We start from the raw sequence: 25,537 nt of genomic DNA, 5'->3' as shown, positions 1-25,537 counted from the left end.
ACAGTTGAAATTAATTGTATTAATCACACATTTCTGTTAAGGCCATTTCTGTTTATAGTTTCATTTAAATGATCAGATCTGCTGCATCGTGGCCTTTAGTTTGGCACTGTTAAACTCTAAAGTTTTCCCCATGACGCAGTAAAACAAGATGCCATTTTAAACTATTTAAGTCATAACAGCAATAAAAGTGAGAAATCCAGTTTCCTTTGTCTTTTTAGTTGCTGAAGAACATCTTTATTCTCCACAGCCATTTGATTTATAGTTTTAGTACATTTCCTTATCTCTGGCCCCACGCTGCCCTCTATGTGTGGATTTGACCTTTTATTTGATCAAAATGTGTTTATCAGCCAAACCTAAAAAAAAAAAAAAAAAAACATTTCCATTCCTTTAAAATAATTCAGACACGTTTCAACCAGTGATTCCACACATTTAATGGATGTTTGTGGGGGAGGTGGGGAGGGATGTTTGCTCCACGGTTACAAGAACCACCTGTGTGGCGTATTAAACGTCAGAATCATGGATCCGTTTTTCATTGATCCATCTGGTTTCAGGATTTGGTTAAAAGTAGAAAAAAGAGTCACAATCAAGCAGGGGTTAAAGTGAAGTCATAAACAGACCGATTATCGTTGCCCTCGGCGATCAGAGACCAACCCAGGTTAATTAAAAACCTACGATTAAAGTTAAATAAATAATCCACTCGCATGGTTAAAAGTATTAAAAGGAAGACGTCTCTTGTAAAAAGAAAACAAAAGTTGGGACTCGTCAGTGTGACGGTCGCACCAACTTTGTGTCTGTGGTCCTTATTTGGCAACAGAAGGAGCAGTTCAGTATTTTACAACAAACAAAAAAAAAAAGCACACGATGACTGCAGTCGGGAATGTAAAACGTTCTTGTTCAACACGTTAAACCCGAGGAGGAGGAGGAGGAGGACTTGGTCTAAAGTGTCTGAAGTTCAGGTGTAGCAGCAGAGGTGAGAGGAAGAGGTCGCTACATCAGCTTTTAAGCTACATTTTGTCAGTGTGTGGGAGATTTATTAAGCAGACTTAAGGTTACGTTTCTCACACCCGGCCACGCTCTCTTCCGTGCAAATCTCTAGAAAAAAAGAAGATGCCTGAGAATGTTTGTGCATTAGATTCTTGTACCGTTTAGCTGTGAATCGCAGCAATCTGACGCAACTCCTTCCTTCGGCGTAACTATGATCCCTACTTTGGACCTGAACCGGGTCTCTTGTTCCTGGTCAGTGGAGATAGCTGGTGTTGTGCTGGAAGGAGGCCATGTGGACCCGGTTACGCAGCCTCTGGATCTCAAGATCCTGGAAGTGGTCGTCCTCGTCGTTCTGGATGATGATTCTCTGCAGGTCCCTGATTTCCCGCTCCATCCGGGAACGCAGCTCTCGCTTCATTTTGAGCAGCGCCTAAAAAAATAAGAGTTAAAGTATTTAACTTTCCCGGAGGCAGAGAAAGAGATCAACTTATGCGAAATTATTTGGTTTCCCACTTTAAACAAGAGTTTAACCAATGTTTGTGAAGTAAAAGTGCCCCCTGCTGGACTTCAGGGTAAACTGCAGCGTTTCTACCGAACAAAACTCAAAACATTTCCAGACTCAAACTTCACATCCGCATTGTCAGCATAATGTTACTAACAATAAAAAAAAGCAGCCTATATTTGTGTACAGATCATACTTCCTACACATGCTCTTTACGCCCTTCCGATTAGCTGAAAGCACTGCGCTTGTTAAGCCTGGGAACAAGTTCTTTTCCGCAGCACACGACAAACTGGAACCCCACTAATCATTTCGGTGGTTGGATTATCAGCGAGTTAAGTCAAAACAGAGCAAAAAAAATCACTCAAATGGTTGCCTAGAATTGAAGAAAAACTGCTCGGCAGGAGGCAAGGAATAAATGTTTAGGAACAAATGAGCTATCTGCATTTTTAGGTGACCTGCTGGAATAAGATAAATTCCTTTACATAGCTAAAGCGGAGCAGTTCAAGTATCTTGGTGTTGTTTTGATGAGATGGACATGTGGCATTGATTTTAATAACTTTTAGGAAGTATCTAACTTGGTACAGGCCAAAGCCTATAAATTAATAATCAGAACCTCCTGATCAGGACTTTCCTAGTCCCTGATTCTCCGGTCGGTGTAGAAACAAGGGCTGCACGATATAACGCATCTATAATAGCGATACTATGGCTCAAAATTGCACCTTTTCTAACTTTTCTATGTTCTCCATTCTGTCCCCGCCATTAAAACTATTTCAGGGGTGGACATTAAGGGTAGCTAGTAGTGATGGGTTGATGAGGCGTCATGAAATGTTTCGACACGTTGCCAAACTGTATTGATACTGTGTCACTGAATACTGACACCTGCTGGACCTTAAAAATCTCTACAGGCAACCTGGTTGACAGTTAACTGACACTGATTTGATGACCAAGTATATACAATAATATAATTTAAATCATTGTATGATGCATTGTCTTATTTTATATTTTCATTTGAATTAAACATATATTTGATTTTGCTATATTTGATTATGCTTGTGGACTGGCTTTTTTATTTTTTACAAATTTTTTGCTGCCATGTCTATTTTTTTTTTCATGCTCATGTTCAATGGTTGATCGGGCGCTGTGTTTAGTTACCTGACTGATATCATCTGTTCTGAAATTGGAAATGTATGACAAAGGGAGGAAGAACTACTCAGAGTAGCAGCTTTCTACTCAGTGTAGATCAGCTGTTTTTTTCTGAAACGGCGCTCAGAACAAAGACGCACAGCGCAACCCGCCCAACCATAAAGGCGTCTGCCCAACCTATCCATCAGTGGTGCGCTCCGATCAGCACCTTGCGCTCACAGAGCGAGACTGTGGTACACCATCACACCAGAGTTGCAAAATGGTTAAAAATGAACCATTATTAACCGTTATTTTGTTTATAGTTCAGCTTGGATTTTATTTACTGCGCAGCATTGCTTTGCTGTGCTCGAATGCACAAGCTTGCAGCTTAGAGGGAACAGAAACAGTTTGGCGCGTCAGTCAGTTCGAAACAGTTCCTGTATCGGTCACGTGACTTTCCCGTGTCGATACGCGCACCGACACGGGTTTTGCTCTATGAGCTCGACACATGCGCCGACGCATCGGTGTTGCCGGACCCATCACTAGTAGGTAGTCCCTCCAACTGGCTAAAACACTTTAAATGCAGTCGCCTACTAAACATCTGACAAGTTTATAATGTGCAACATTGCACAGGCTGGGATTCAATCGCACATCTCTAATTGGAGGCCTGATTTAGTCAATGTTGCCACGTTTCATTTTAAATAAATTTTAATGTCTTAAACCTCCTGGTGAGAGGCAGTTACCTTTTCTTGAGCTTTTTTCCGAGCTTGGATCTCCTCCCGCTCCTGCGAAAGCTTTTCAGCTAGTAGTGAAAACTGGAAGAGACAAAGAGCGTCACTGGAAGCGGCCGGGGGACTTTTATGTCGCGACGGCGTCTCCGGTGCGTTTGTGTCTTACCTGGTCCTTGTAGTAGTTCTCCAAGGACTCGATCTGGTCCTGGTGTCGTCTGCGATGCTCCAGCCGCTGCTCCTTGGCGAACGCCCTCTGCTCCCTCAGCCGGAGCTTCTGGAGCTCCAAACCTTCTTCAAACAGCTGCCGAAACATCTGCGTACACAAATGTATGGGGTGAGAAAAAAAGAAAAAAAAAGAAAAGAAAAACTTTACCAGTTTGATTTTCTTTTACTGCAGCATTTTTATATGTGTCTATTTATTCTTTTATCGATGCATTTTAGTAAGCTTGAAAAAAATAAACAAAGTGGAAAAAGAACCCATACATACGAAAGCCAATTTTGCTCTAAAAGGCAATAGTTAAAATATTTTAAAGACATATTTTACTCTATGGGCTGCACAGTGGCAAAAATGGATGGATGGATGTTTTAATCTATCAAGAGCGCAGCAATTGGCCGTCTCTACCCACCCTCTCCTCCTTAGTGCGGGCCCTCATCAGCCGGGCCCGGTGCTGAACGTGGTAGTCGTTGTGGTACTTCTTGGCCCGGGCGATCTGCTGCCTCTGCTCCCTCAGTTTATTCTGCACCGACTTCTGCTGCTGGATCCGATCTCTAAACTCCGTCTAGAAAATAAACGCCGTCGCTTTTTAACGGTCTGGCTTACTAATCTGAGGATCCCTTGTATGTGTGGACCCGCCGGGGCGAAAGCTGGGGATTAGTATTTTAAACGCGTTGGCTACACTTGCGGGGTCTGCTGAGGCTCACCAGACGCCTGTTGTGGTCCTGGTCTTTGCGCACGAGGTCCACCAGCAGGTCATGTTTCCGCTGAGCTTCCTCCAACTAAAAACACAAGAAGGAGTTTATGCAGACCAAAGATTTTGGGGAACGTGCTCAGGAAAAGTACTTTTGTGTTCTGGGACCCCGTTAACAAGGATTCCACGGCTGACGGAACGTTTGCATTAATCAGAACCGAGCTCTTTAAATAGTGCAGGGCTACTGGGAAAAAAAGCACGGAACATGATTCCTTGTTTTTCAGCTCTGAATAGGAGCAGACAAAGAAAGTATGAAATGAAAAGCTATCGGTAATTCCCAACTGTATTCCCTATTATACTGTCTAATTCAGGGGTGTCAAACTCATTTTGGTTTAGGGGCCGCATACAGCTTAATCTGATCTCAAGAGGGCCACACGAGTTAACTCATTGCAAGATTAAATAGAACTAATAAATGTGGACTTGTTGTTGATTTTTATATTAAGTTAATTTCACTTTTACACAATATATTATGAATAACCTCAGCGTTTTTAAGAAAAGTATGTGCAATTTCAACAATACTTTTACTCAGTTAAACATTTACTTGTGCATTATGCATAAGAACTGATCACAGTGATTATACAATGTTGAAAAACATTTTTTCAAATTTTTTGGAACTTAAAACACTGTCCTGCATGACAAAATACATCAAACAGATAAAAATTAAGAAATGATTTAAATTTTTCCACACCTGAAGCTTAATCTGCTAATTAAAACACAGCACCCCTCATGGACAATATAGTACAAGTTTTTTTCAATAATTGTTTTATCATTCTCTTCCTTTTATCTTGTCCACTTGTGAAAGTCAAATCTGATGAGCTCTTTGTGGCATCGTATTGCAGGACACTGTCTGGCAATTGTGCATTTTTTTTAATAATGATAATGCATTTAGCCACAGGGCCGGACTAAATTGTTCGGTGGGCCGGATCCGGCCCGCGGGCCGTATGTTTGACACCCCTGGTCTAATTGTTGTGTCCTTCCTTCATTGGGTCCTGCCCTGTCGCCTTCGTTTCCATCCCTCTTTCCTCTTTTTTTGTGCTTGTCCTTCCCGTCTTCCTTCTTTGTGTCATATCACTTCCTTCCTCGTGTACCTCTTGTTTGCTTTCCTTCCTTCCCTCCTTCCCTCTACAGAAAGTGTTTGCTGAACCTTTCTTCTGAACTTTGCTTTTATATTCAAAAACAAACACTGAAGCAGGAACTCTGGATATCCAGCGTCTAAAAACGTTTACTTGGAAACTGGAAAGCTACCAATGACTGTATCACATCTTTAATCCAGGTATTAATCCATGTATAATTATTTAATGCAATGATAATGTGGTTAAATGGTTCCTAATGTTGTGTTGGTTCCTAAACACCCATGAAGGCGTTTTGTTTAGGAACGCGTACGTTGGAGCTGGGGTTGACGTCTAGACCCGTCCGCCGCTCTTACCTGCCTGGAGAGCTTGTAGCGATGGGGGCTGTGCGAGGAGGACGAGGCGTGGAGTCTGTCCACCTGCTGCATTTGCTGCTCCCACATTCGACCCAAAGCACGAGGCGAGACGTGGAGGTGGGGCAGCTCCTCTCGCAGCACAGGGAGGAGATCGTTCTCTTTTATCACCACTGGGGGGCGAAGAGGAGATCGGATCGTTTGCGAATAAATCAAATTGGGTACGGCTTCGTGATAGCTCCGTGGTTTTTAGAGTGTGCTTGTGGAATCGACACTTTTGTGTGACTAGGAACACAAAACAGATTCACATAAAAAGATCTTTTCTGCACTGGGTGATGTACTCTGACAGGAAAAAAAAAAAGGCCATGAGGATTTGAGGCTGCTTTAAACTTAGCTTTTAAAATTAGCAGAGGGTTTATCAAGCAGAATGTGTGTATAGCAGGCAGAATACCGTCTGCTGTACACACACCAGCAGGTCTATTAAATCCTGCATGTTGGAGGTGTGGCTCAGCCTCCAGAAATACAACCATTGATATGCTTTATCAATGTTTCCCAATTAAGTAAGCTTGTTTCCATAAAATATAATCCTAAAAGCAAAAATAATTTGTTTTAAGTAATTTTTGTTATAGAGCTTGTTTTCTAGACAAATCCAATGGTTTTTAAGTTGTGGAGTTAGCGACAGACCAGTTTACGAAACGTAAATCAATGATCATTGAGAAAAAGGTCTTTACTGACCTGAACTTAACCTGGGAAGAGGATTTATATTACTAACCTTTTCAAATCTGTTTGAAATTGATGTGCGTGTGTATATATGAAGTTCTACCACCTGAGGTAGTAGAACTTTTTATTGCCTACCTTGAATGGGTGACAATAGTTGAATAAACTTTTGGCTCTCAAAGGCCAAAATAGTGCAGCATTCGTGAAATTGTAACATGTATAATAGTAGTGCAACAGTAAGACAGTAAAATTACATTAATAATTGAATAATCTCTTTTAAACCCTGAGTTTTGGCTCTCAAATGCCAAAATAATGCAGCTTTCATGAACTTATATAACATGTATAATACTAGTGGGGAGAGAGAATGCTGCATTCAAGTGACATACAAACATCTAAATGGTATCGGTGCCCTATTTGTTGGTACTCGCCGATACAGATACCACCATTTTAGTGCTGGATCGGAGCACCATATGACACTAGCGTTTATTACATCATTTTAACTCAAACAATGCACAGGAATGTTGTACATGTAAAATTACATGTAAGTAATACTGAAGCTTGTTCACTAAAAGAGATTTTAGGATTTAACGGTGACTAATAACAGCTGACGGTGATGGTCAACTAATATTTATCAAGGCAGAATTTTAATATTTTTCAAGAAAAAAGAAAACTTGATGTGAGATCAAAGAAACCAGCTAGTGATTTAACAAAATTAAATTAACAAAAAGCAAAAAACAAACCAACCTCATTTTCTCTTTCTGGCTGAAAAACGTTGCGTATTAACTTGACTGTAAAGGTTTTGACTTACGTGAAGGAGCTTTCCTGGGGCCCTCGAGGCGTTTCTGTGCTCCCGTTTGTGCGTTGCGTTGTGTTTTACGTTGAGCCTTCGTTTTGCCAGGAGACGGTCTGGATGATGGAGAAACGTCTCGTAGAATGGCCTCTCTGTACTCTCGCTCCTAAACACACACAACACAACCACGCTATAAGCCTGTGCTCGTCAAGACAAATGTTACCGTCGTTCATCCGTCTCGTCAAAAAAAGGGAGTTTAGTTTTCTATTCCTATTAAGGAATAATTCGAAAAATATTTTCCCCCTCTTACATATTATTTAGTACAGTTTTGTAGCAAGATTATGATTTAGGAAACAACTTAATACGACGAAAAATGAAGAAATCTTGATTCTTACTTTTATGACTGGGAAACAAGGTTTTTACAAAGAAATATTTTATTTATTCAAAGCTTTTCTCAAATTGTTATTTGAATGTTTCAGCCGCAAATTAAAGAAAGGGTTAAAAGAAAACATATGCAGCAGAGATTGTAGGTAGTTCTTTTTTAGTACAATGATTACTGCTTATCTTCAGGACTTACTGCCCTCTGAGCTTTGAGGCGTGCTTTTTGTAGTTTAGTCCGTTCTCTCTCCTCATATCTTCTCAACTCCTCTTCGTAAGCTTCATTCTCCAGATACTGAAATTGTTAAGTTTTATAAACACAGGACATGATTAAAAAGTCAACAGCACATTGCTTCATGCACAGCATTTTGTCATTTTAGTTGTCGCTTTAATCGTTTTCTGTCCTAAAAGAAACTAAAAACGAAGAATGACGCAAATACACAAAGAAGCCTTAAGAACAGGAATAAAACTATTTTTTATAAAGAACTCAAAGCCACCTTGTTGTAACCTTTCTGAGGCGCCCTGTGGTGTAACGCTCCTTGTTTCAAACGATCAGAAACGTGGAGATTAGTTTGTCTCCCATCATCCAGGCTCAAAGCCTCCGCCATGGCTTCCTCCAGCTCTCCGTGTAAGGAGCGATCATCCCGAGGGGGAGAGGCGGAGGCCGAGTGTGCTTCCTCTGGGGATTCAGGATCAGGTGTTCCTGTAAATTATAAATCTAGTTCAACGCACGCCATGACTGTACATGAGAGAACTCTAAAAGTTGATCAAATAAATGCATCTATGAAATTCTAACCTGGGTGTCGTCTGAACGTCCTCTGGCCCTCCATGATGCCGTCACTGCAGTGGGACTGCCTGTCGTCCTCCCTTACATCAATGGAGTCATCACTTTCTCCCAGAACTTGTTTCAACATCTAAAAAAATTTGAATTGAAGCAACATCACAGAAATATATAAATCAAAACAAACATGAGTTCTTAGTTTTTTTTTCTGTACCTAAAAACATATACTTTCAGTCAAACCACACATTTCTGAAAGATTCCAGTTTGTACATGTTAATAAAGCACCGTCATCTGTGAATTATGGTGCTCCTCAGGGTTTGGCACTAGGGCTACGTTCACACTCCAGGTCTTAATGCTCAATTCCGATTTTTTTGTGAAATTGGATTTTTTTTGCGTGGTCGTTCACATTTCCAAATATATGTGACTTGTATGTGATCTCCTGTGTGAACTGAATGCGTTCAACCTAATTGTCCCACATGCGCACTGGAGGACGCGATGACGTCACATGTAGCAAGCGTCCTCAGTGTTTGCGCAAGTAAACATGGATTATAATGCTGCCGTGCATTATATTGCGGTCATTCATTTATTTTTAAACCGGAGCTTTCCCTCCATTGACTGCTCTTCTCATTGTAGTCCGCTATGGGTGTCGTCTTTCTTCCCGCTTCTGCATAGCAGGACGCAGAATTGTGACGTTTGTCGAGTATCGTGACGTACAGGTCGGATAAATGTGACCCGGCCGTACAGACACAGGTCACATTTGAAAAGATCAGATACGTATCGGATTCAGGACCACATATCCAAGTGGCCTGGGTCACATTTGTTGTTCAGACTGTCGTAAAAAGATCAGATACAGGTCGCATATGGGCAAAAAAAATTGGAATTGGGTCACTTCAGGCTGCAGTGTGAACGTAGCCTTTGTCTTCTGTTAATTCTTTATATATATTCTACCTTTGGGCTACATTACCAGAAAATATGATATCTGCCGCTACGCTGATGACACTCAGCTCTATTTATCGATGAAACCTGATGAATGTAATAATCTACAGATGTCACTACGTGGTGTGATGACAGGAATAACTGGATGCCCTGTGGTTTTCTTCTACTGTAATCAAATAAAAATAACGTTATTGTTTCGACTCCGACCCGCAGTCTTTTGCCGCATGTCTCTCCCCCTCTTCCTGTCAGCCTACTGTAATAAAAAGCGAGTCACGAAAAATCTCCAAAAAACCAAAAAAATACTGCAGCAACTGCTGGTTGTTATACAAACATCCCACAGGAACATGTTTCAGAATCTGTTTTTTGGGGATTTCCTGAAAGCCCGTATTGATACTGTAATCCTGATAAAGTGACGCTACAATGAACTGGGGCAATGCAGATTGAATATCTGGAAAAAAGCACACAGCTATGACAGAACAGAGTTTGTATGAATAGTGTGGCTCATACACACCAGATCCAGTTCCTCCAGTCGGTGAGAGAGTTTCTCAGATATGTGGTGCAACTCCTCTTCTGCTTCCTGGTTCCTTTTTCTCCGATACGCCAGAGACTCTTCTGATCTTTCAGGTACCGTCCTGCTGCTTTCAGGAGATGAGACAGACAGGGTGCTTACAGAAAGCTTTGCAGTTATCTCCAGGGTTTTTTCATGGTCAAAATTCCCCATTTACCCAGATCTGATTTGCAAAGAATTTTACTAGATATTTCTGCTAAGGTTAAGCTAAAACCTGCAGACTCTGGACAGACTGGCAAGCAAATAGGAGGATGGATGAAATAATGGATGGGTGGATGAATGGATGGATGAAACATTTATGAAATAGTCTGGAAATGGGATTTATTACCAAATCCTAATTTATCAAAACTTATCCAGACAAGGATAATACTTAAATACCACATTGTGAAGGAACCCTGCAATTAATGTAATCATTTTCTTCCTTCAACAACATTCTTACCGGATCTCTGTGGCTTTTCTGTGGCTTGTTCTTCTCCCCTTAATTCTTTGTGCATAACTCAGACCTTCTTCCTCCTCCTCCTCCTCCTCCTCCTCCTCCTCAGTGTCTGGGGGTGAAGGCGTGGTGGCCTTCACCTTATCCTGCAGGGTGAGGAAGAGCACATCCGGCTGGGTGCGGAATAAGACCTTTCTCGGACCTCCGTTAGTTGGCTAAAAGCAACAGAATTTGGCATCGTTTAACTTATTGCAAAAAATATATCTTTGGCAAATAAAAAAAATAAACATTTCGAGTACAGATTTACACCTGACAATCATTTCATTTTCTACCTCTAGTGTCTCTCCCTCCGCCTCGGTGTCAGTTCTCTGCTGGCTGGATAGAGATTTCCCACTTTCAGCTGGAATTTAAAGAAGAAAGGATGTGAAGAAGCAGGTGATAGATAACTTCTGATGGTGTGGTCTTCCCTAGATACAGTAGTTTTAGGTAGTAAACAGTAGTTTTAGGTAGTAAACAGTACCCCCTGTGGACTGCCATCAAGTCAAGCCCAGCATCAAGTTTAAGAAGTCTTTCTTACACCAGTGATTCCATACAAATGCAACCTGATGTGTGCTCCAAGACAGTGGAGGCATTTATACTCACCAGATGACAGGCAGGGTGCGGGGGACGTTATTCCATTGGTCAGGGTCTCTGTTACCAGTTTAGAGTTCTGGGAAAGAAGAAAAAATATATATATGAAGCTAAAACAGATTAAGATTAAAAACAAAAAAGTTACCGTCAAACACAATTTTACAGTTTCCTTTTTTCTGGAAGGTAAAAGATAAAAACAGGCGAGCCAAGGTAAAGAATGAAAACAGTTCTGACTCAGAAGTTTTTCTTGTTTGTGCTCTTATGCAGGTTTTCACTCGTCTCTATATGTGTTTTTTTGGAGCGCTGATATTTGGTCTTTCCACTAGCAAAAAACCATTAGGGGCTGTCCATTTCTTTGTAAGTGAGCAAACAAACACCAAAAGGGGGATCAAACACTTATCTGCCCCTCATGTAGCCTGTTAAGCTCTGCAAGCGTTCACAGAAAAAGGCTCAGACACATGTCACTTCACATGAGATTACAGTGGAAGTGTGGACTTCCTCCTTCCTGTGGCAAAACCACTTAAAAAGATAGGGATAAATTTGGCTGCAGCATATTGCAAAAGTATACATCAGGTATTTTTTTTGCCTCTCAGCCTTGAATTAAAATAGATTCTTTCAGAGTTTGCACCATTTCATTTACAACTTGGAAATGTATTATTTGTTTTTGGAGCGTACATTCTAGAGCAATTTCACACGTGAAAATGTCTCCTATGAAAGCACTCGGGTGTTGCTTTAGCACCATCCTCCGGGTCATTGTGCAGTTTAGAGTTGATTTAAAATTATAAATTAAAACATCCCATTTTTAGCTGGACAACACAGATTTAAAAGTAGATGTTAAAAAATGTACGCATGAAAGCAAACGTTGGTTCCCAGACTAACTTCTTCTTTCTAAGAATCACTGTGGCTGAGTCAGCATTTACTTTTCCTTCTGCTAACAAACTCATATTACACAAACGGGAAGTGGGTAGGATAAAGGAAATGGAGCTTCAGCTTCGGGAGACAAAGTCCGAACGTCACTGTCAATGTATTTAATCTAATCATGCCGCCCATCACACCTGGACCTGTGTTGGATGAGGGGCCGCCTCCTCCTCTGGGGGTCCCTGACTGAGGGCGGCGGCTGTGGGAGGACGGCTGGGAGACTGCGGGCTGACGTCGGGGGGACAGTGGGGCGTGTTACGCTGGCTGGGTGGCTGTAATGGGATGGCCGAGTAGATCCGTTCGCTGTGCGGCGCTCCCTCAATGTCAACAGGACCTGAGCAGCTGACAGCGTCTGATGTTTGCGGAGCCGGTTCTTCCATGAGGAGAAAAAGTAAAACAAAAAAAGGATTTTAATCAATAGATGTAGATTTTTAGGTTGGGTCTGGCAATAAACAATTCAACAGGAGGACAACATAATCAACTAATGCATAAACAAACTAAAATGAACTAAAATGCTGAGATAAAAACACGCAGTTACCTTCTTGTTTGTTTGCAAATGTTTGGGCGGCGCCTCCGAGTCCGATGAGCCCACTAGCCGATCCAGCCTCCTCACGATTTCTGGAACTGAGAGATTATTATTGTCAGAACGACCCGCAAATTATAAACCTGTATGATCTCAGTGCCCTCAAAGGAAAATGTCAATACAGCTGTTATCCAAGTCAAATAAGTGTTTTCCTTTCAAGTTAAACTATCTATTGAATCGGCTTCAATGAGCTAAAATACGTCTATGATTGTTAAATAAAACACATGCAAGTCGCTCTGTAGGATAGAGTCGACTCATAAGGTCTTTAACAGCTCAAATGCATCACTTCCTCCAGTTACGTTCAGAAATAATTTTCTTGTCCTTTTTTGGCCTTTATAGACTGAAAACATCACTCAGCAAATGGATTCGATGGACATACTTTAGTACAGATGAAAGCTCTTGAGTTGGGTAAAAGGTTTGTCTGTTTTTCACGACTGAAGCGCACCACAAAGAAAACTTTATTTGAGAAAGTTGCCCCAACTTGGTAAATTTTAATGAAACCAGAGTTATGTGTTAGTGGCTGCACACTGAATGGGGATGGAGTGGGGGGGTTGAATTTGTGATAAATCATGTATTGATTCAATTTTACACAGACTGAGGAAGAACAAAAAGTCTGAGTGTGAAAATTTTCCCACTAAATCATGTTAACCTTCAGTATTTACTCTGCTGCAGGCCTGTAAGCAGGGTTGCTTGTTGTGTCAACATGACGTTCATCGTGGGAGTCATGTGCTGCAAACCTCACAGTAAGCTGGAGTTTGTTTACAGAGCCTTATATCAAATATATTAAAAAAAAAAACATTTCTTTTACTCCTTTTTTCTAATTCAACCAGAATGTAAAATCAAGAATATGCGAAAATCCAGTGTGTCACTGACTGTTCTGATGCTATAAGTTCCCTTATGATGAGTTAGGATTAATTCTATTATTTATAATTAGAGGAAAATAAGCGTTTCATTAGGTTATTCCATGTTTCTTCGGGTTTTCTGATGGCTGAGGGGCTCTTACTCTACACTGGGTGAAACTGACGTCCTGTCGGGTTGCGTCTCCCGCTCTGTGGCCTCCGAGCTGGTCGGCTCCTTGCTTTTTCCAGCTTCTTCCTCATCCTGAGGACCGTTGAGTTCATCTGAGGGGGAGAACAAGACAGATGACCGAGAGAGAGGAAGAAAAAGTAAAAAAAAAATATGTCAACAAGTTTACAACCCATTAATGTTGAGGTCCAGCTTGACACTGAATCTACACAATCAAACTTAAAGACAGACCTACTAACAGCAGGTTTGAGCTACCAGAAGCAAAACTAATAATTTTATGACCTATATTACCTTAGAAACTGATAAACTGAGGACTTCAGCGTAGAGATAGATAGATAGATAGATAGATAGATAGATAGATAGATAGATAGATAGATAGATAGATAGATAGATAGATAGATAGATAGATAGATAGATAGATAGATAGATAGATAGATAGATAGATAGATAGATAGATAGATAGAGCTCAGCAATTTTTGACTATGTAACAATTAGGGAATCAGACACGTCCATTAGGTGTCAGTAAAATGTTTGAAGTGGGTTTGCCTCCAAATGGAAGGGAAGACAGTTGCAGCAGTGAGATAATCTAACTTTTTTACTTGTTTTAGAGTTTATATAATCATACATAGCATTAAGTTCTGGTCAATCAGTTTAATACATACTTACTTGTTCAACAAGGATTGATGTCCAAATCCATTAAAAGCTGTTCTCTTGAACAATATTCTGATTTATAAAAACATTAAAAGTTCTTGTTTTAAATAGTCCTTGTTTACAAACATCTTTATCTAGAGGCCATTTTTGTTGTTTAAATATATCGTAGGCAGAACGCGATCATTTCTGCTCCAAGTTTAGATGCTGTGGGTCTTTTAGCAACTAATCCCCACGGAGAGGAGACAAATTGATTTGTTGTTTTGTATACGTTTAAAAAGACAAGATAAATTAAACTGGGGGATAAAAATAAAAAAATTAATAAAAAAATTAAATTAAATCGCAATATTAAGAAGAAAACATTGCAATTAGATTATTTTCCAAAATCATTCAGCCCTAATACATAGATAGATAGATAGATAGATAGATAGATAGATAGATAGATAGATAGATAGATAGATAGATAGATAGATAGATAGATAGATAGATAGATAGATAGATAGATAGATAGATAGATAGATAGATAGATCACCATTCTGCGACTCCTCGTTTATCTCCTCATTGAGATATTCCAGGAGGCCGTCGAAGATTTCCAGGAGGTTCTTGATCGACTCTTTATCTCCTCTGACAACATTTTCTCCTGAAAACGCAAAGAATAAACTGAACAAATAAAGAAACATATACTTTAGCGCCAGTGCTGCTACAAGTCAACGTGTTTGTTTTTGTACCTGTGATGTGTGAGAGGCTGATCTGAAGGTAATCCAGAGACAGAGAGTCAATCACAGACTGAACGTTGTGGACGTCGTCCTCCTGACTGCTCGGTGACGCAATATAATCTAAACGCAAACATTAAAATAAACACAAATCAACTTGACGCAAGTGTGGATAGATACAAATGACACAGATTTCCCTTATAAAAACAGATGTTTAAACACACGCTTTGTTTATCACTTTAACTCTGCCCATAAATACTATTTACAGTAGGAAACAGCTGCATGCTGGCACGTCGTGTCTCTCCAGATAACAGCTCACTGCTCAGTATCTTTTACTGCACGCTGCAACACGCTGAGAATGTAAACTTGTTTTATATAGACGATGAAGCAACAGTTAATGGGAATCCCGGTTAACCACCCATTCTTCAACTTTCCTTGTCAACAATAATCAGGATTTAATATCCTGTAACCTTTTTTTTAAAGTTTATTTGTACAGCGCATTTCAGCAGCAAGGCGGTGCAAAGTGCTTCACATCATGAAAACGTAAAAACATCATAAACACAATGGAACGGTCACTGGTTGTGAGACCAGTAACAGACATTTAATGATATCAGGTGAAAACGTCAAATATGTTGGTCAATGTTCCTGTTATTATGGGGCTGAAAGCAAATCTAAACAGGCGGGGATTTCAGTCTCGATTTAAAGGAACTCAGTGTTTCGGCTGATTTGCAGTTTTCTGGAAGTAAATGCTGCTTCTCCATGTTTGGTAACTAACGAATTTAACTATTTAAGTATGAATTTAAGCTCAAAGTCTCAAGGGAACGAGGTTCATCAGCCACACAAACCACTTTTAGTCCAACTAGGACTGGACGATAATTTAATACCGATTGATAGACGTATGGTTCAGAAAACAAGATCAATCAAAAGTTCAATAGAAGAACAGTTTTCCTTTCTCTTGCATTCTAGCCTATCATGTAGGTTAATACTACCGTCATTACATCCTCTCAACCAATCACAAACGCAGACCCAGATAACCTCCGGCACAAAGCTCCAAAGACTTCAGAGAGCATGTGTTTTTCTTTTTTTAAGACTTAACAGTTTTGGTAAAAAATTGATTGAATAAAAAGGGTTGATTTTGAATTCAGTGTTCTTTATTTAAAAATAAGTCATTAAGCAACTGCATAAAATGACCAGGGCTGCACTTAAAATATATATTTTTTAAATAATTATCGATATCGATCAATCTGATTTCTATTTTATCTAAATGGCTTTTTTTCCCCACATATCGTCCAGCCCTACCTAGAACTTTTATTTTTTTTTACCTGGAACTGTCTCTCCGAGGATGTTCTCGTACAAAGTGATGAAAACATCTGCGCTACAGCCCGACAGCGTCCTCAGCCTCAGCTTTACGTTACACCTGCTGAGTAGATTGTTTGCCACATCAACCCAGTCTGCAGAGAGAGAGAGAGAGAGAGAGAGAGAGAGAGAAATAATGTGTTAGGAGGGTTTCTGGTAGAAAATAAAACCGTAATTTCTCATCAAATAACCACCAAATAGCTGTAATCCAGAACAACCATCTTGTTTAAGCATAAAATCTTTTATTTGTGTGGACTTTAAACTTTTATATAACTTATTTATGTAACTTCCAGACAGAGGATTGCTTGTATTCAACAACACGTAAATGACAGGGAAGGATTAGTTTTAGCATGGGGGAGCCTTATCTCCTTCCTTCAGGGGTCGCCACAGCAGATGCCCGTCCTACTCCAGTGCATCCAGAAACAACCTCCTCCACGGCTTTCCTCCTCTCCGTTGCCCGCGCAGCTCCATAGTCAGCACCGTTCTTTCAACATCTCCATTTTCTCTCCACTGCACCAGTCCAAAACTCTCTGAATTCTCCAGACTGATCCACCACTTTTCATCCACTTCTACTTCTTTACTTACTGAGCTCTACACACACAAGCGCCGGCATATACCGCTGGACGTTTGATTCTATATTCAAACCCCGCAGCTTCCTGAGGTCCTGTGACTGGGGCAGCAAACAGAAGCTGACAGAACCTTTGCAACAACAGTCCTGGGGCTGCGGAGCTTTCTTCCACTGAGCCCAACATCCGCGGACTCGGCTTTATTTTCTAAAAATAAGCTAAAAACGAACAGCAGCAAATCTTTTAAACGTTCTTGTTTAACAAACTACAGTACATTGCAAAATTATTCAACCCCCCCGGCTCTTTTTTTTTTGGCACATTCCAACCTGTAATTTACATGTTTTTTTTTTTCATCTTATTTTATGTGATCTGACTTAGAGAGTTAGACTTTAGATAGCTTTATTTGTCATTTTGTATGCACAAAGTGCGTACAGAACGGAATTTCTTTTGTATACAGCTTGAAAACTCTCAGTAAATTGCTCTAATTTTAAGGATAAAGATATGTATCCACCCCCTTCAAAAGTTCCAATTAATTACATGAAGTGAACCGATGTGTGCAAGCTACATGTCACATGAGCTGTCAGTATAGACACAAAAAAAACATTATTTAGGGGTAAAAAATAAGAAGGTATGTTTTGAGTTTGCCAAAAGGCACATGGGCAGCTCCTCAAATGTATGGAGGAAGGAGGTCTGGTAAGATGAGACTAGAAATGAACTTTATGACCACCGAGGAAAACGCTGTCTGGTGCAAACCCAACGCATCCCATGAACCCAAGGTCAGCGTCCCTACAGTGAAACACGGTGGTGGCAGCATCATGCTGTGGGGATGGAGTTTTGCAGCAGGGACTAGAAAACTGGCCCGAGTTGAACGGAAGATGGACGGTGCTAAATACAGACATATTCTTAAGTGAAAAATTTCTTATCATGATAAGAATTTGTATTTATCTTGACAACCATAAATTCCAACTAGTGTTTTGGGAAACCCCAAAAACTGCCAATATTGTCATGAAAGATTGTTATTTTTGCAATTTTCTCCACTGTTGGTTTATTGAGAGCCTCAATAAATTCAAAAATATAATTAAATGCAGTTACTGTGAAGTTTGGTGATAAAAAACAAAAACAAAACAAATTTATGTAACTAGAATACAGATGAAAAATATTTAGAATTTGTTACATGTTATAATGTTTTTTAAGGACAGTATTTGTGCTTATTGGGCTGTAATTGACATGCAGTCACAGCCACACAGTTACCTGAAAAAGACTGCAAGAAGCTGCAAATAGTCGTTTATAGTCGCTTTTATCGTCCTTACAACATTACCACGATATATCGTGATAAAATTTGACGTCCATATCTCCCACCCCTATGCCCAGCCAAAGTCCAGACCTCAACCAACTGAGAATCTGAGAATACTTTTAAAAACCGGCCTTTTTATATTAAGTAAAATAAGTAGGCTTTTCAGTAAATATAAGTCTACAATATCAATCAAACTAGAAAAGCATATATTAGATAAATAAATAAGTGTATTTTATAATATTTTAAATATTTCAATAATGTATTTAGTACATAGATACATATTGACATGGAGAAACTGATATTGCCATCTAAACTCAGAGTCCACCAAGGCTTATTTTATTCTCAACATGAATACAGCTGTTCTGTGAAGCCTTTGGACGTTTATCAGAGAAAATTAGTGAACAAACACCGCTCTGCTTCAGTGAGGAACAAGGAGGAAAGCCGACAGATCAGGGAGAAATCGCAGAGAAGTTTAAGTCCGTGTTGGGTAATAAAGCCGGATCGCGAGCTTTGAAAATCTCACGGAGCTCTGTTCAGGCCTAAATCTGAAAACAGAGAGAGCATGAAATAACTAAAAACCCACAAAGACACGGCCTTCCACCCGACCTTCATGAAAGCGTGACAAGAAAGAAAGTAATCGCTGAAGCAAAGCCGTAAGGTTTCACGTTTAAAGTTTGCCACAAGTCATGTAGGGGCACGCAACAATCATTCATTGTGGCTGGAAATAACACTAAACTTTCTGGCCAACATGGAAAACTCTTTAAACCGAACATCACCCTGAAAACACCACCTACACTGTGACACGTGTTGGTGGTAGCATCAAGCTGAGAGAAAAGGATTCTTTCAGGAAGCACTGGGACGCTGGAAGACCTGAGACTGGGGCAGCGGTTCACCTCCAGAAGAACAACAACTCCTGACATACAAGAGCTAAAAAGGGAAGGGTTTAGATGGTAACGAATACATTTATTAGAATAAAGTTCAAAGTTCGGACTTTACTCAGATTGGTAATTAGTGACAAAACCAATAAGCGATGTTCACAGAGACGCTGAATCCAATCTGACTGAACTTGAGCTGCCAGAAGCCCTGCGGCAAAATTACCGATTCAGGGGCAGCTGCATGCGAAGGGCACACTTCACGTTTCAGATCTGCCTTGGTAAAAAAAAAAAATAATAATAATGTTTTAAAACTCCTGTATCATTTCACAAATTCACACAACTTTGTGTTGGTTTATCACATAAATTATGATAAAATACTTTTGACAATTGCTATTGTAACGTTACAAAATGTGGAGGGGAAAAAATGAGTCATATGAGTACTTTTGCTAAATAACACCATAACTTTTTACATACTTATTAGATTAGACTCAACTTTATTGTCATTACACAGGTACAAGGCAACGAAATGCAGTTTAGGTCTAACCAGAAGTGCAATAGCAGCAAGTGCAGGATAAACAATGGTTCCATAAGTACAGGACATGTTTTTTTTTTACTGAATAAATATAGAGATGAATACTATTATAAACAGAATTTTACTGATAGATTTGTCCTATGAATATAATATATAGACAACTAGTGTTGTGGACTAAATTTACCGCTGGATATGTACCGAATATAATATACAGGTGGATAATACTATAAATATTAATCTGCACTCAGAACAAGCATCTGTTTTTTCCTCTTCCTCTGGATGAAACCAAACTGCCGCTGACTGACCATCACATTTAATCATAAATAAACTAATTCTTTCCATTTCCCCAGACGCCATCTTACCCAAAGGATGCTGTTAAAATAATCGAAATGAAACAGGAACATCTCCCCCACACCATCCATACATGCTGCCTTTACTTCCTGCTAATCCTATCCCCGGCTCTCTTCCTGATTCACCAACTCTTTAATCAGTCTCACAAAGTCACAAACTGCACAACCTTTCCACCGACTTGTCACTGCAACGCCGACTGCCGCTTCAGGCTACGTGTTTAATTTGCATGTATTGTTCTAAACAAAACCGATATATATATATTATGAATTTAAGACAACCAAAAGCAGCTGCCTGTGACGTTAGTGCCTTTCTAACACGGTTTACCTCAACTTTATCGGTCGAGTAAACTCAGAAATAGCAAGCTAACGTTGCTTCTGGTGGCTAACAGAAGACCTTATCGGAGAATGCTAAATGGCGACCTGTGACCGTCCTATTAAATATGTCTCTACAGTATACGTATGTCCAGCTGCAAGCGGTGACAACATTAGAAAACCAGAAACCAAGTTTAGCCACAAGCGCTACGTGTCGCTAGCTTTCACCCGGACAGAAAGTCCTCCCCGGCAGCCTTACTTCTCTCTCCCTCCTGGGTTCCCATGAAATAACTGTCGACAAAAAAAAATGTCGCTGGGGTTTGAAAACTGACGATGAGCCAAACCAAAAAAAAAAAAAAAGGCGAAGTCCCAAATTGCCAAACCGGAGCCGATAAACTGGTATCGGTGTTTTAGTGTTTCGGTATCAGCTCACATTCAAAACGGAGGTCTTGTTTGATTGGACGTTAGCTCATTCTTTGTTTGAGGAAGTTAAAACTGCTCCGCCGTGTACCGCCCCCTGTTGGTTTCCATGGATATACCAGGGAGCAGCACATTCGTTTGGCATGTCAACGATGCCGCCATATTGGAGAGGGACATTTGATGGACGGTATACTTGGACCAAAAAAGGTTATTTAGCGCAGGATATCGGGGAAGCAAAACCGCCATGTAGTTGTAATACATCTTTAGACCATCCCAGACTCAGATAAGAAGAAACTATTGGTTTGAATTAAAGTTTTGGGACTAAAACATAATTTAGAGAAGCTGTGACTTTATTTTTTGAATCCCATTTTTCTAGGTTTCACTCTTACCAACAAAGTTGTACCATACATAGAAAAATGGCTCTAATTTTTTTTTAGATTTAAAAATAATATATTGCCAATATATTGACAAACTATGCCATATTGTATAGTTATGTTTGTATGTTATATGTAGAATGACAGAAAATTGTCTAAAGTACATTTCCCATGCACCAAGCAACATTGTTTTAATGGTTGTTGTACTCATAGTCTAGGTTTGATTAAAATATATCTCAGCTCTGTTTTTAAAATGCTGACTGAAAATTAAGTCCTACCCAACATGTAAAACCTCAACCAGCATCACAGAGGTCATTCTGCCAATAAAAGAAGTGAACAAAAATATGTACATTTGCAAATGCATATGCACTTTGTTTTTACTGCTACTTGGTCTTGCCTAAGTTAGTCAACTAAAATTTTCACCTTTGTGGTTTGCTCCAAGACTCTGATGAGATGTTGAGGAGAACCTTCTTAAATGTGCTTAAGACTTGAGAAAGAATATGTCTGATTTTTCGGCTCAGTGATGAAGAACAGTCCCTGTTGTCAAACTTACTTCCACAGAAACATGTATGATTTCTTTAAAAGGATAAAGCAATTCAGCTAAACACCTATAAGACACTGTCTTTTGTCAGTGCCACGGCTCATCATGTGGAGGTTCATAGTAACAGCTCAGGCTTCATACATGTTCTAAAACTACTCACTTATTTTCCAAATCGGATAGTCCACTTCCTACAGCTCCATCTCATCCCTGTCAGCATCGCAGTAGCATCAGACAGCAACAGAGTCGGGTAACATTCACTGCCACATTTGAAAAGCACACTTCTGTTGTTGTGCTAACTCCTGCATTTGTTTTTAACTTCATTTTGTGCAACATATTTTTGTTGCACACTGTGTGTACTTATTTAACCTTCACTTAATATTAAAAACCAACACATTTACACAAGTGTTATTGTATTAAAATATCATAGGCCATTTAAGCTGTGGATAACAGTATACTGCAATGCTAATAATGCTTTACTTTATGGCTAATGTGGCGGAACAGTCAAGAATAATTATGTTTAGTTAAGAACATTTTCATGCAAAATAGAGTAAAACAATCAGGCAATGGTATTAAACTTATTTATACATTTAGTTACATAATGAGTTTTTCTTTCTTGACTAACAGTATTTTACCTAGAAAAAAATAATTTTTTTTTAAAGGATTAGATCAATTAAACAGATTAAAAAAGTAATTGAAATCAGTTGAATTGAAACCTTTGAACAGTCAATAATAATAATAATAATAATTATTATTATTATAAGTTGGTTTCTTTAGAGCTAATGTGGCTCTTTTGCTGAACCTCAAATACAAAGAAAAGAAAGGCATGCTACACATTGATGCAACCATCAATGTGTGGAGTTAATAAAACTTAGTAGGGTGGAAATAAAATGAGTGTCCTTAATCGGCCATCTTTAAAACAGAAAGCAAGCAGCCTTAAATCAGATTTAAACCATTTCAAAATGAGCAGAGAACTTTTACAAAAATAGTTTTGAAATTTAAGATCTTGGCTTAGATCTGGGTGGGTTACGTTATTGCCAGGGCCGTTTTTGAGCCACTCAGTTTGAATAATCTTGTAACACACATCACCTGAGTCTCTTATTGTCTACTACAAAGACCCTAATATCAGAGTTACAATCAAAACACACACAAAGATCTCACATTTGAGCTAATTGGGCATTTAGAACTTTGTACTGATAACATTCTTGTAGAAACTGATCAAAGAATAACCTGAAGCACAGCTACGAGTATATTCTGTGAGAAAAGCAAAAAGCACAGCATTATACTCTTGTCTTATCAGCCGGATTTCTGAAAAGCCTTTGAGCAGGAAACCCGAAAACGTTTTGGTTTCCAATTATTAAGCATTCAAATTCTTTTCACAGATCCAATAGTTTTCGTTTCCACATTCAGCATCATTCCAGCTGCCTTCAGAGCTGAAGTTCTTAATCTCTACACAGTCCTCATTTCGGCCAAAATAATGGTTAGGTTCTCCAGAGTACCAGTAGCTGAAACAAAGAAAGAACACAACGGTTAATGAATATTGCATGTAACTGATCTGGGATTCCTCTACCAATTAAATTGAACTAAACATCGATGTGTGAACCTTTTTGTTAGCGGAGTCCCATCCACCCATTTCCAGAAGCCCTCTCGTATTCTGTCACTTAGACCAATCCAGGCTTTAGTCTGGAAATTCCTTGTAAATTGCTTGATCACACAAACAGGTACATAAGTAAATAATTATTTCAGTGCTGAATCATTATCCAGAAAATCAGTGTTGCTGAAGTCATTTATTCCAATTTGACAGTTTCACACAAGCTTGCGGGGAAACGTTATTCTGAAGTTTCTGTAAATAAGTTAACTTATGGTTTGAAAAACCGAATACAACGTCTTGGATAAATAACCCTTATGTCCAGAGAATCAATAGACATTTTTGATAAATGTTTTTGCAAAAAAGCAGAGTACATGTCTATAGTTGATTATTTTTTGTAACAAAGTTTCTTAGTTTTTTGGTAGAGGCAGCGTGAGGGGGTGGAGTGGCATCTCCCTCAATGAATAAAACCAAGGCGTGTCACCATTGGAGGCAATCTCAACTCTGCTGCTCAACCCACCCAACCAACCGCATTAACGAATATGCAGATGATACAACTGTGGTTGGTCTCATCAGTGACGTGGACGAGACAGCGTTCAGAGCTGAGGTGGAGGAACGGTTGTGCCGGTGGCTCGAGAAACAACCTGACCCTGAATGTCCACAAAACAAAAGAACTGTTAATGAACTTCAATAAAATAAGACAGGATGACACACCCCTCCTCATAGATGGTATACAGGTGGAAAATGTTACCACCTTTAGGTTGCTGGGCGCCCTCATCACCACAGATAACTCTTGGGTCAACAACATCAGAGCCCTGGTCAAGAAGGCCCAGCAGCAGCTTCACTTCCTGGGTTCAAGAAGAACAACCTGGACACAAAACTGCTCCTGGCCTTCTATCACCCCTCGGTGGAGAGCGTACTGACATACTGCTTGGGTGTTTGGTACAACATGGTACAACATCAAGAAGATGTTGCAGAGGGTTATACACACTGCCCAAAAGATCAATAGCTGCCCTCCAAACAGCCTGGAAAACATTGGCATGTTGCCTCAAGAGAATTAAGGCCATCACAGGTGACTCCTCCCACCCGACGAACCCCCTGTGTGACTTATTGCCCTCTGGAAAGTGCTGCAGGTCAACAAAATCCCACACCAGCAGACTGACAGTTTTCCCCCTGGGCCATATGGACTGGACACAAACATGGTTACACAAGCAACACCCACCCCTACTCACCCAAAGCCATAAGTCATGAGTCCCAAACAGACTCACCCAAAGTGATAAGCCCCCACCAACCGTGGTGTACGTTAGCTTAGGGTGAGTACCTTTCAATTTTTTTTGTACCTCCTGGTACAATGACAAAAAAGTCTATTCTATTCTAATCTTCAAATTTAGTTCTTAAACATCTTATGTGTTCTTCAGCCATCTTATGTTGAGTGAAAATATCTCAAGTACAAAAGTTTTTCAGAAAAAAAACTCTAAGCAATTGAGTTATTCATAACCTTGCGTGCAAGCTGAATTCTCGCAGTGTTTGTGCATGCACATTCTTCTTGTCCCGCTCCAGTCTCAATCGTTCAGGCCTGAACCAAAAAGGGTTTGGCCCAATCACGTCGCAGTATTATGGTTTAAGGCGGGACATACCAGCTGCGACGAAAGCAAGGGGTGCAGAGCCCACAGCCGAACCAATGTAAACATGGCGGCACTGGGGGATGCACACGTAGCTGCTGCTATCACATCAGTTTTTTTTACAGAATCCGCAATTTCTTCTTTGAAAGAAGAATAGCAAGAAGTGCCTTGACCTGTATAAACTTGTTGTGCTTTCTCATGAATCCTGCTGCTTAAATTTTCATTTTGATACCGTAATTGGCTAAAACCAACCTTTGGTAGGTTGGCACTAGGTGTTGCGTCGCCCAATCAGCTTGGAAAGTTACCCTCCAAATCCCTCCTCAATGGGAGCAGACCCAGATTGCTCTGGCTTGCCAGGATAGGTTATTCACTAAGTCTTAGCAAGTGGTAATTATATAAATATACAAATGGTATGGTATCTACATGCGAATCTAAGCCCTAACGAGGCCTAGAAAAGCTTGGAACTCCACACTACTCCAGACATTTTGAATTTCGCTTCCTGGATGGGAAGCAAGATGTCTTCAGCTTCAGAACAGAAGTCCAGTTGTTTAATCTTTTAACCTCTTTTTGGTTTTACAAATGGTGAAGTGCACTTCCCAGGTCCTTTGTCATGTGTTTAAAACTGAGAGGAAAAAAACAGCCAACATCTAAAACAAACCTTTTTACACCTTGCTGACTTACAAAAAACAAAAAGAAAAACAAAGCCTCACCCTTCAAAACAGTCAAAACCTAAAGGTGGCTTAAGGCTTTTGTAAAAAAAAAAAACCAACAACATTCAAAGTACTCAAAATATGCTTCAGCTTCTAGAAATACACATCATTAGATGTTAAAAAGAGGGTCCAGAGTTATCACTGTGACT

The 25,537-nt window shown here is 39.8% G+C and overlaps 2 protein-coding genes across 5 annotated transcripts in view; both read right to left on the bottom strand.

The window, feature by feature from the left end:
- Positions 1 to 406: 406 nt before the first annotated feature.
- Positions 407 to 20,608, bottom strand: LOC105924038 (centrosomal protein of 95 kDa). 4 transcript variants are annotated; one of them, XM_036144891.1, is made up of 21 exons: positions 20,396 to 20,608; positions 16,174 to 16,302; positions 14,867 to 14,974; positions 14,671 to 14,778; positions 13,468 to 13,585; positions 12,420 to 12,505; positions 12,019 to 12,254; positions 10,976 to 11,042; positions 10,666 to 10,733; positions 10,340 to 10,548; positions 9,844 to 9,970; positions 8,412 to 8,529; positions 8,113 to 8,318; positions 7,815 to 7,910; positions 7,256 to 7,403; positions 5,734 to 5,903; positions 4,261 to 4,335; positions 3,966 to 4,118; positions 3,506 to 3,652; positions 3,352 to 3,423; positions 407 to 1,414 (listed from the first exon to the last, which is right to left on the bottom strand). In XM_036144891.1, exons 1-21 carry the CDS (start codon positions 20,418 to 20,420, stop codon positions 1,238 to 1,240), a joined length of 2,643 nt encoding a protein of 880 aa, XP_036000784.1. In that variant the 5' UTR covers positions 20,421 to 20,608; the 3' UTR covers positions 407 to 1,237. The 4 variants fall into 4 exon arrangements, with proteins under 4 accessions (XP_036000784.1, XP_036000786.1, XP_036000785.1 ...); XM_036144893.1 differs by having other exon boundaries at positions 7,818 to 7,910; XM_036144892.1 differs by having other exon boundaries at positions 9,844 to 9,967.
- A 1,581-nt stretch (positions 20,609 to 22,189) lies between these two features.
- Positions 22,190 to 25,537, bottom strand: part of LOC105934251 (C-type lectin domain family 4 member F) — a 31,513-nt gene continuing 28,165 nt past the window's right edge. The window contains exons 30-31 of the mRNA XM_036145854.1: positions 23,072 to 23,172; positions 22,190 to 22,973 (exon numbers count right to left, since the gene is read on the bottom strand). Coding sequence (XP_036001747.1) covers positions 22,826 to 22,973; positions 23,072 to 23,172 — 249 coding nt within the window. The 3' untranslated portion in view covers positions 22,190 to 22,825. The remainder of the gene's footprint in view (positions 22,974 to 23,071; positions 23,173 to 25,537) is intronic.

The sequence above is a fragment of the Fundulus heteroclitus genome, chromosome 13 (genome assembly GCF_011125445.2).
Source record: "Fundulus heteroclitus isolate FHET01 chromosome 13, MU-UCD_Fhet_4.1, whole genome shotgun sequence".
Classification (NCBI taxonomy): Eukaryota; Metazoa; Chordata; class Actinopteri; order Cyprinodontiformes; family Fundulidae; genus Fundulus; species Fundulus heteroclitus.
This window is presented reverse-complemented; position numbering and strand designations above follow the sequence as displayed.

Bases quoted from the DNA above. Each gene is read 5' to 3' on its own strand.
- LOC105924038 (XM_036144891.1), bottom strand. From the start codon at position 20,420: ATGGGAACCCAGGAGGGAGAGAGAA. The intron at 4,336-5,733 runs GTAAGAGCGGCG...TTGTGTTTTTAG, and splicing joins GCTACAAGCTCTCCAGGCAG to TTGGAGGAAGCTCAGCGGAA. The intron at 4,119-4,260 runs GTGAGCCTCAGC...TTTATTTTCTAG, and splicing joins AGGACCACAACAGGCGTCTG to ACGGAGTTTAGAGATCGGAT.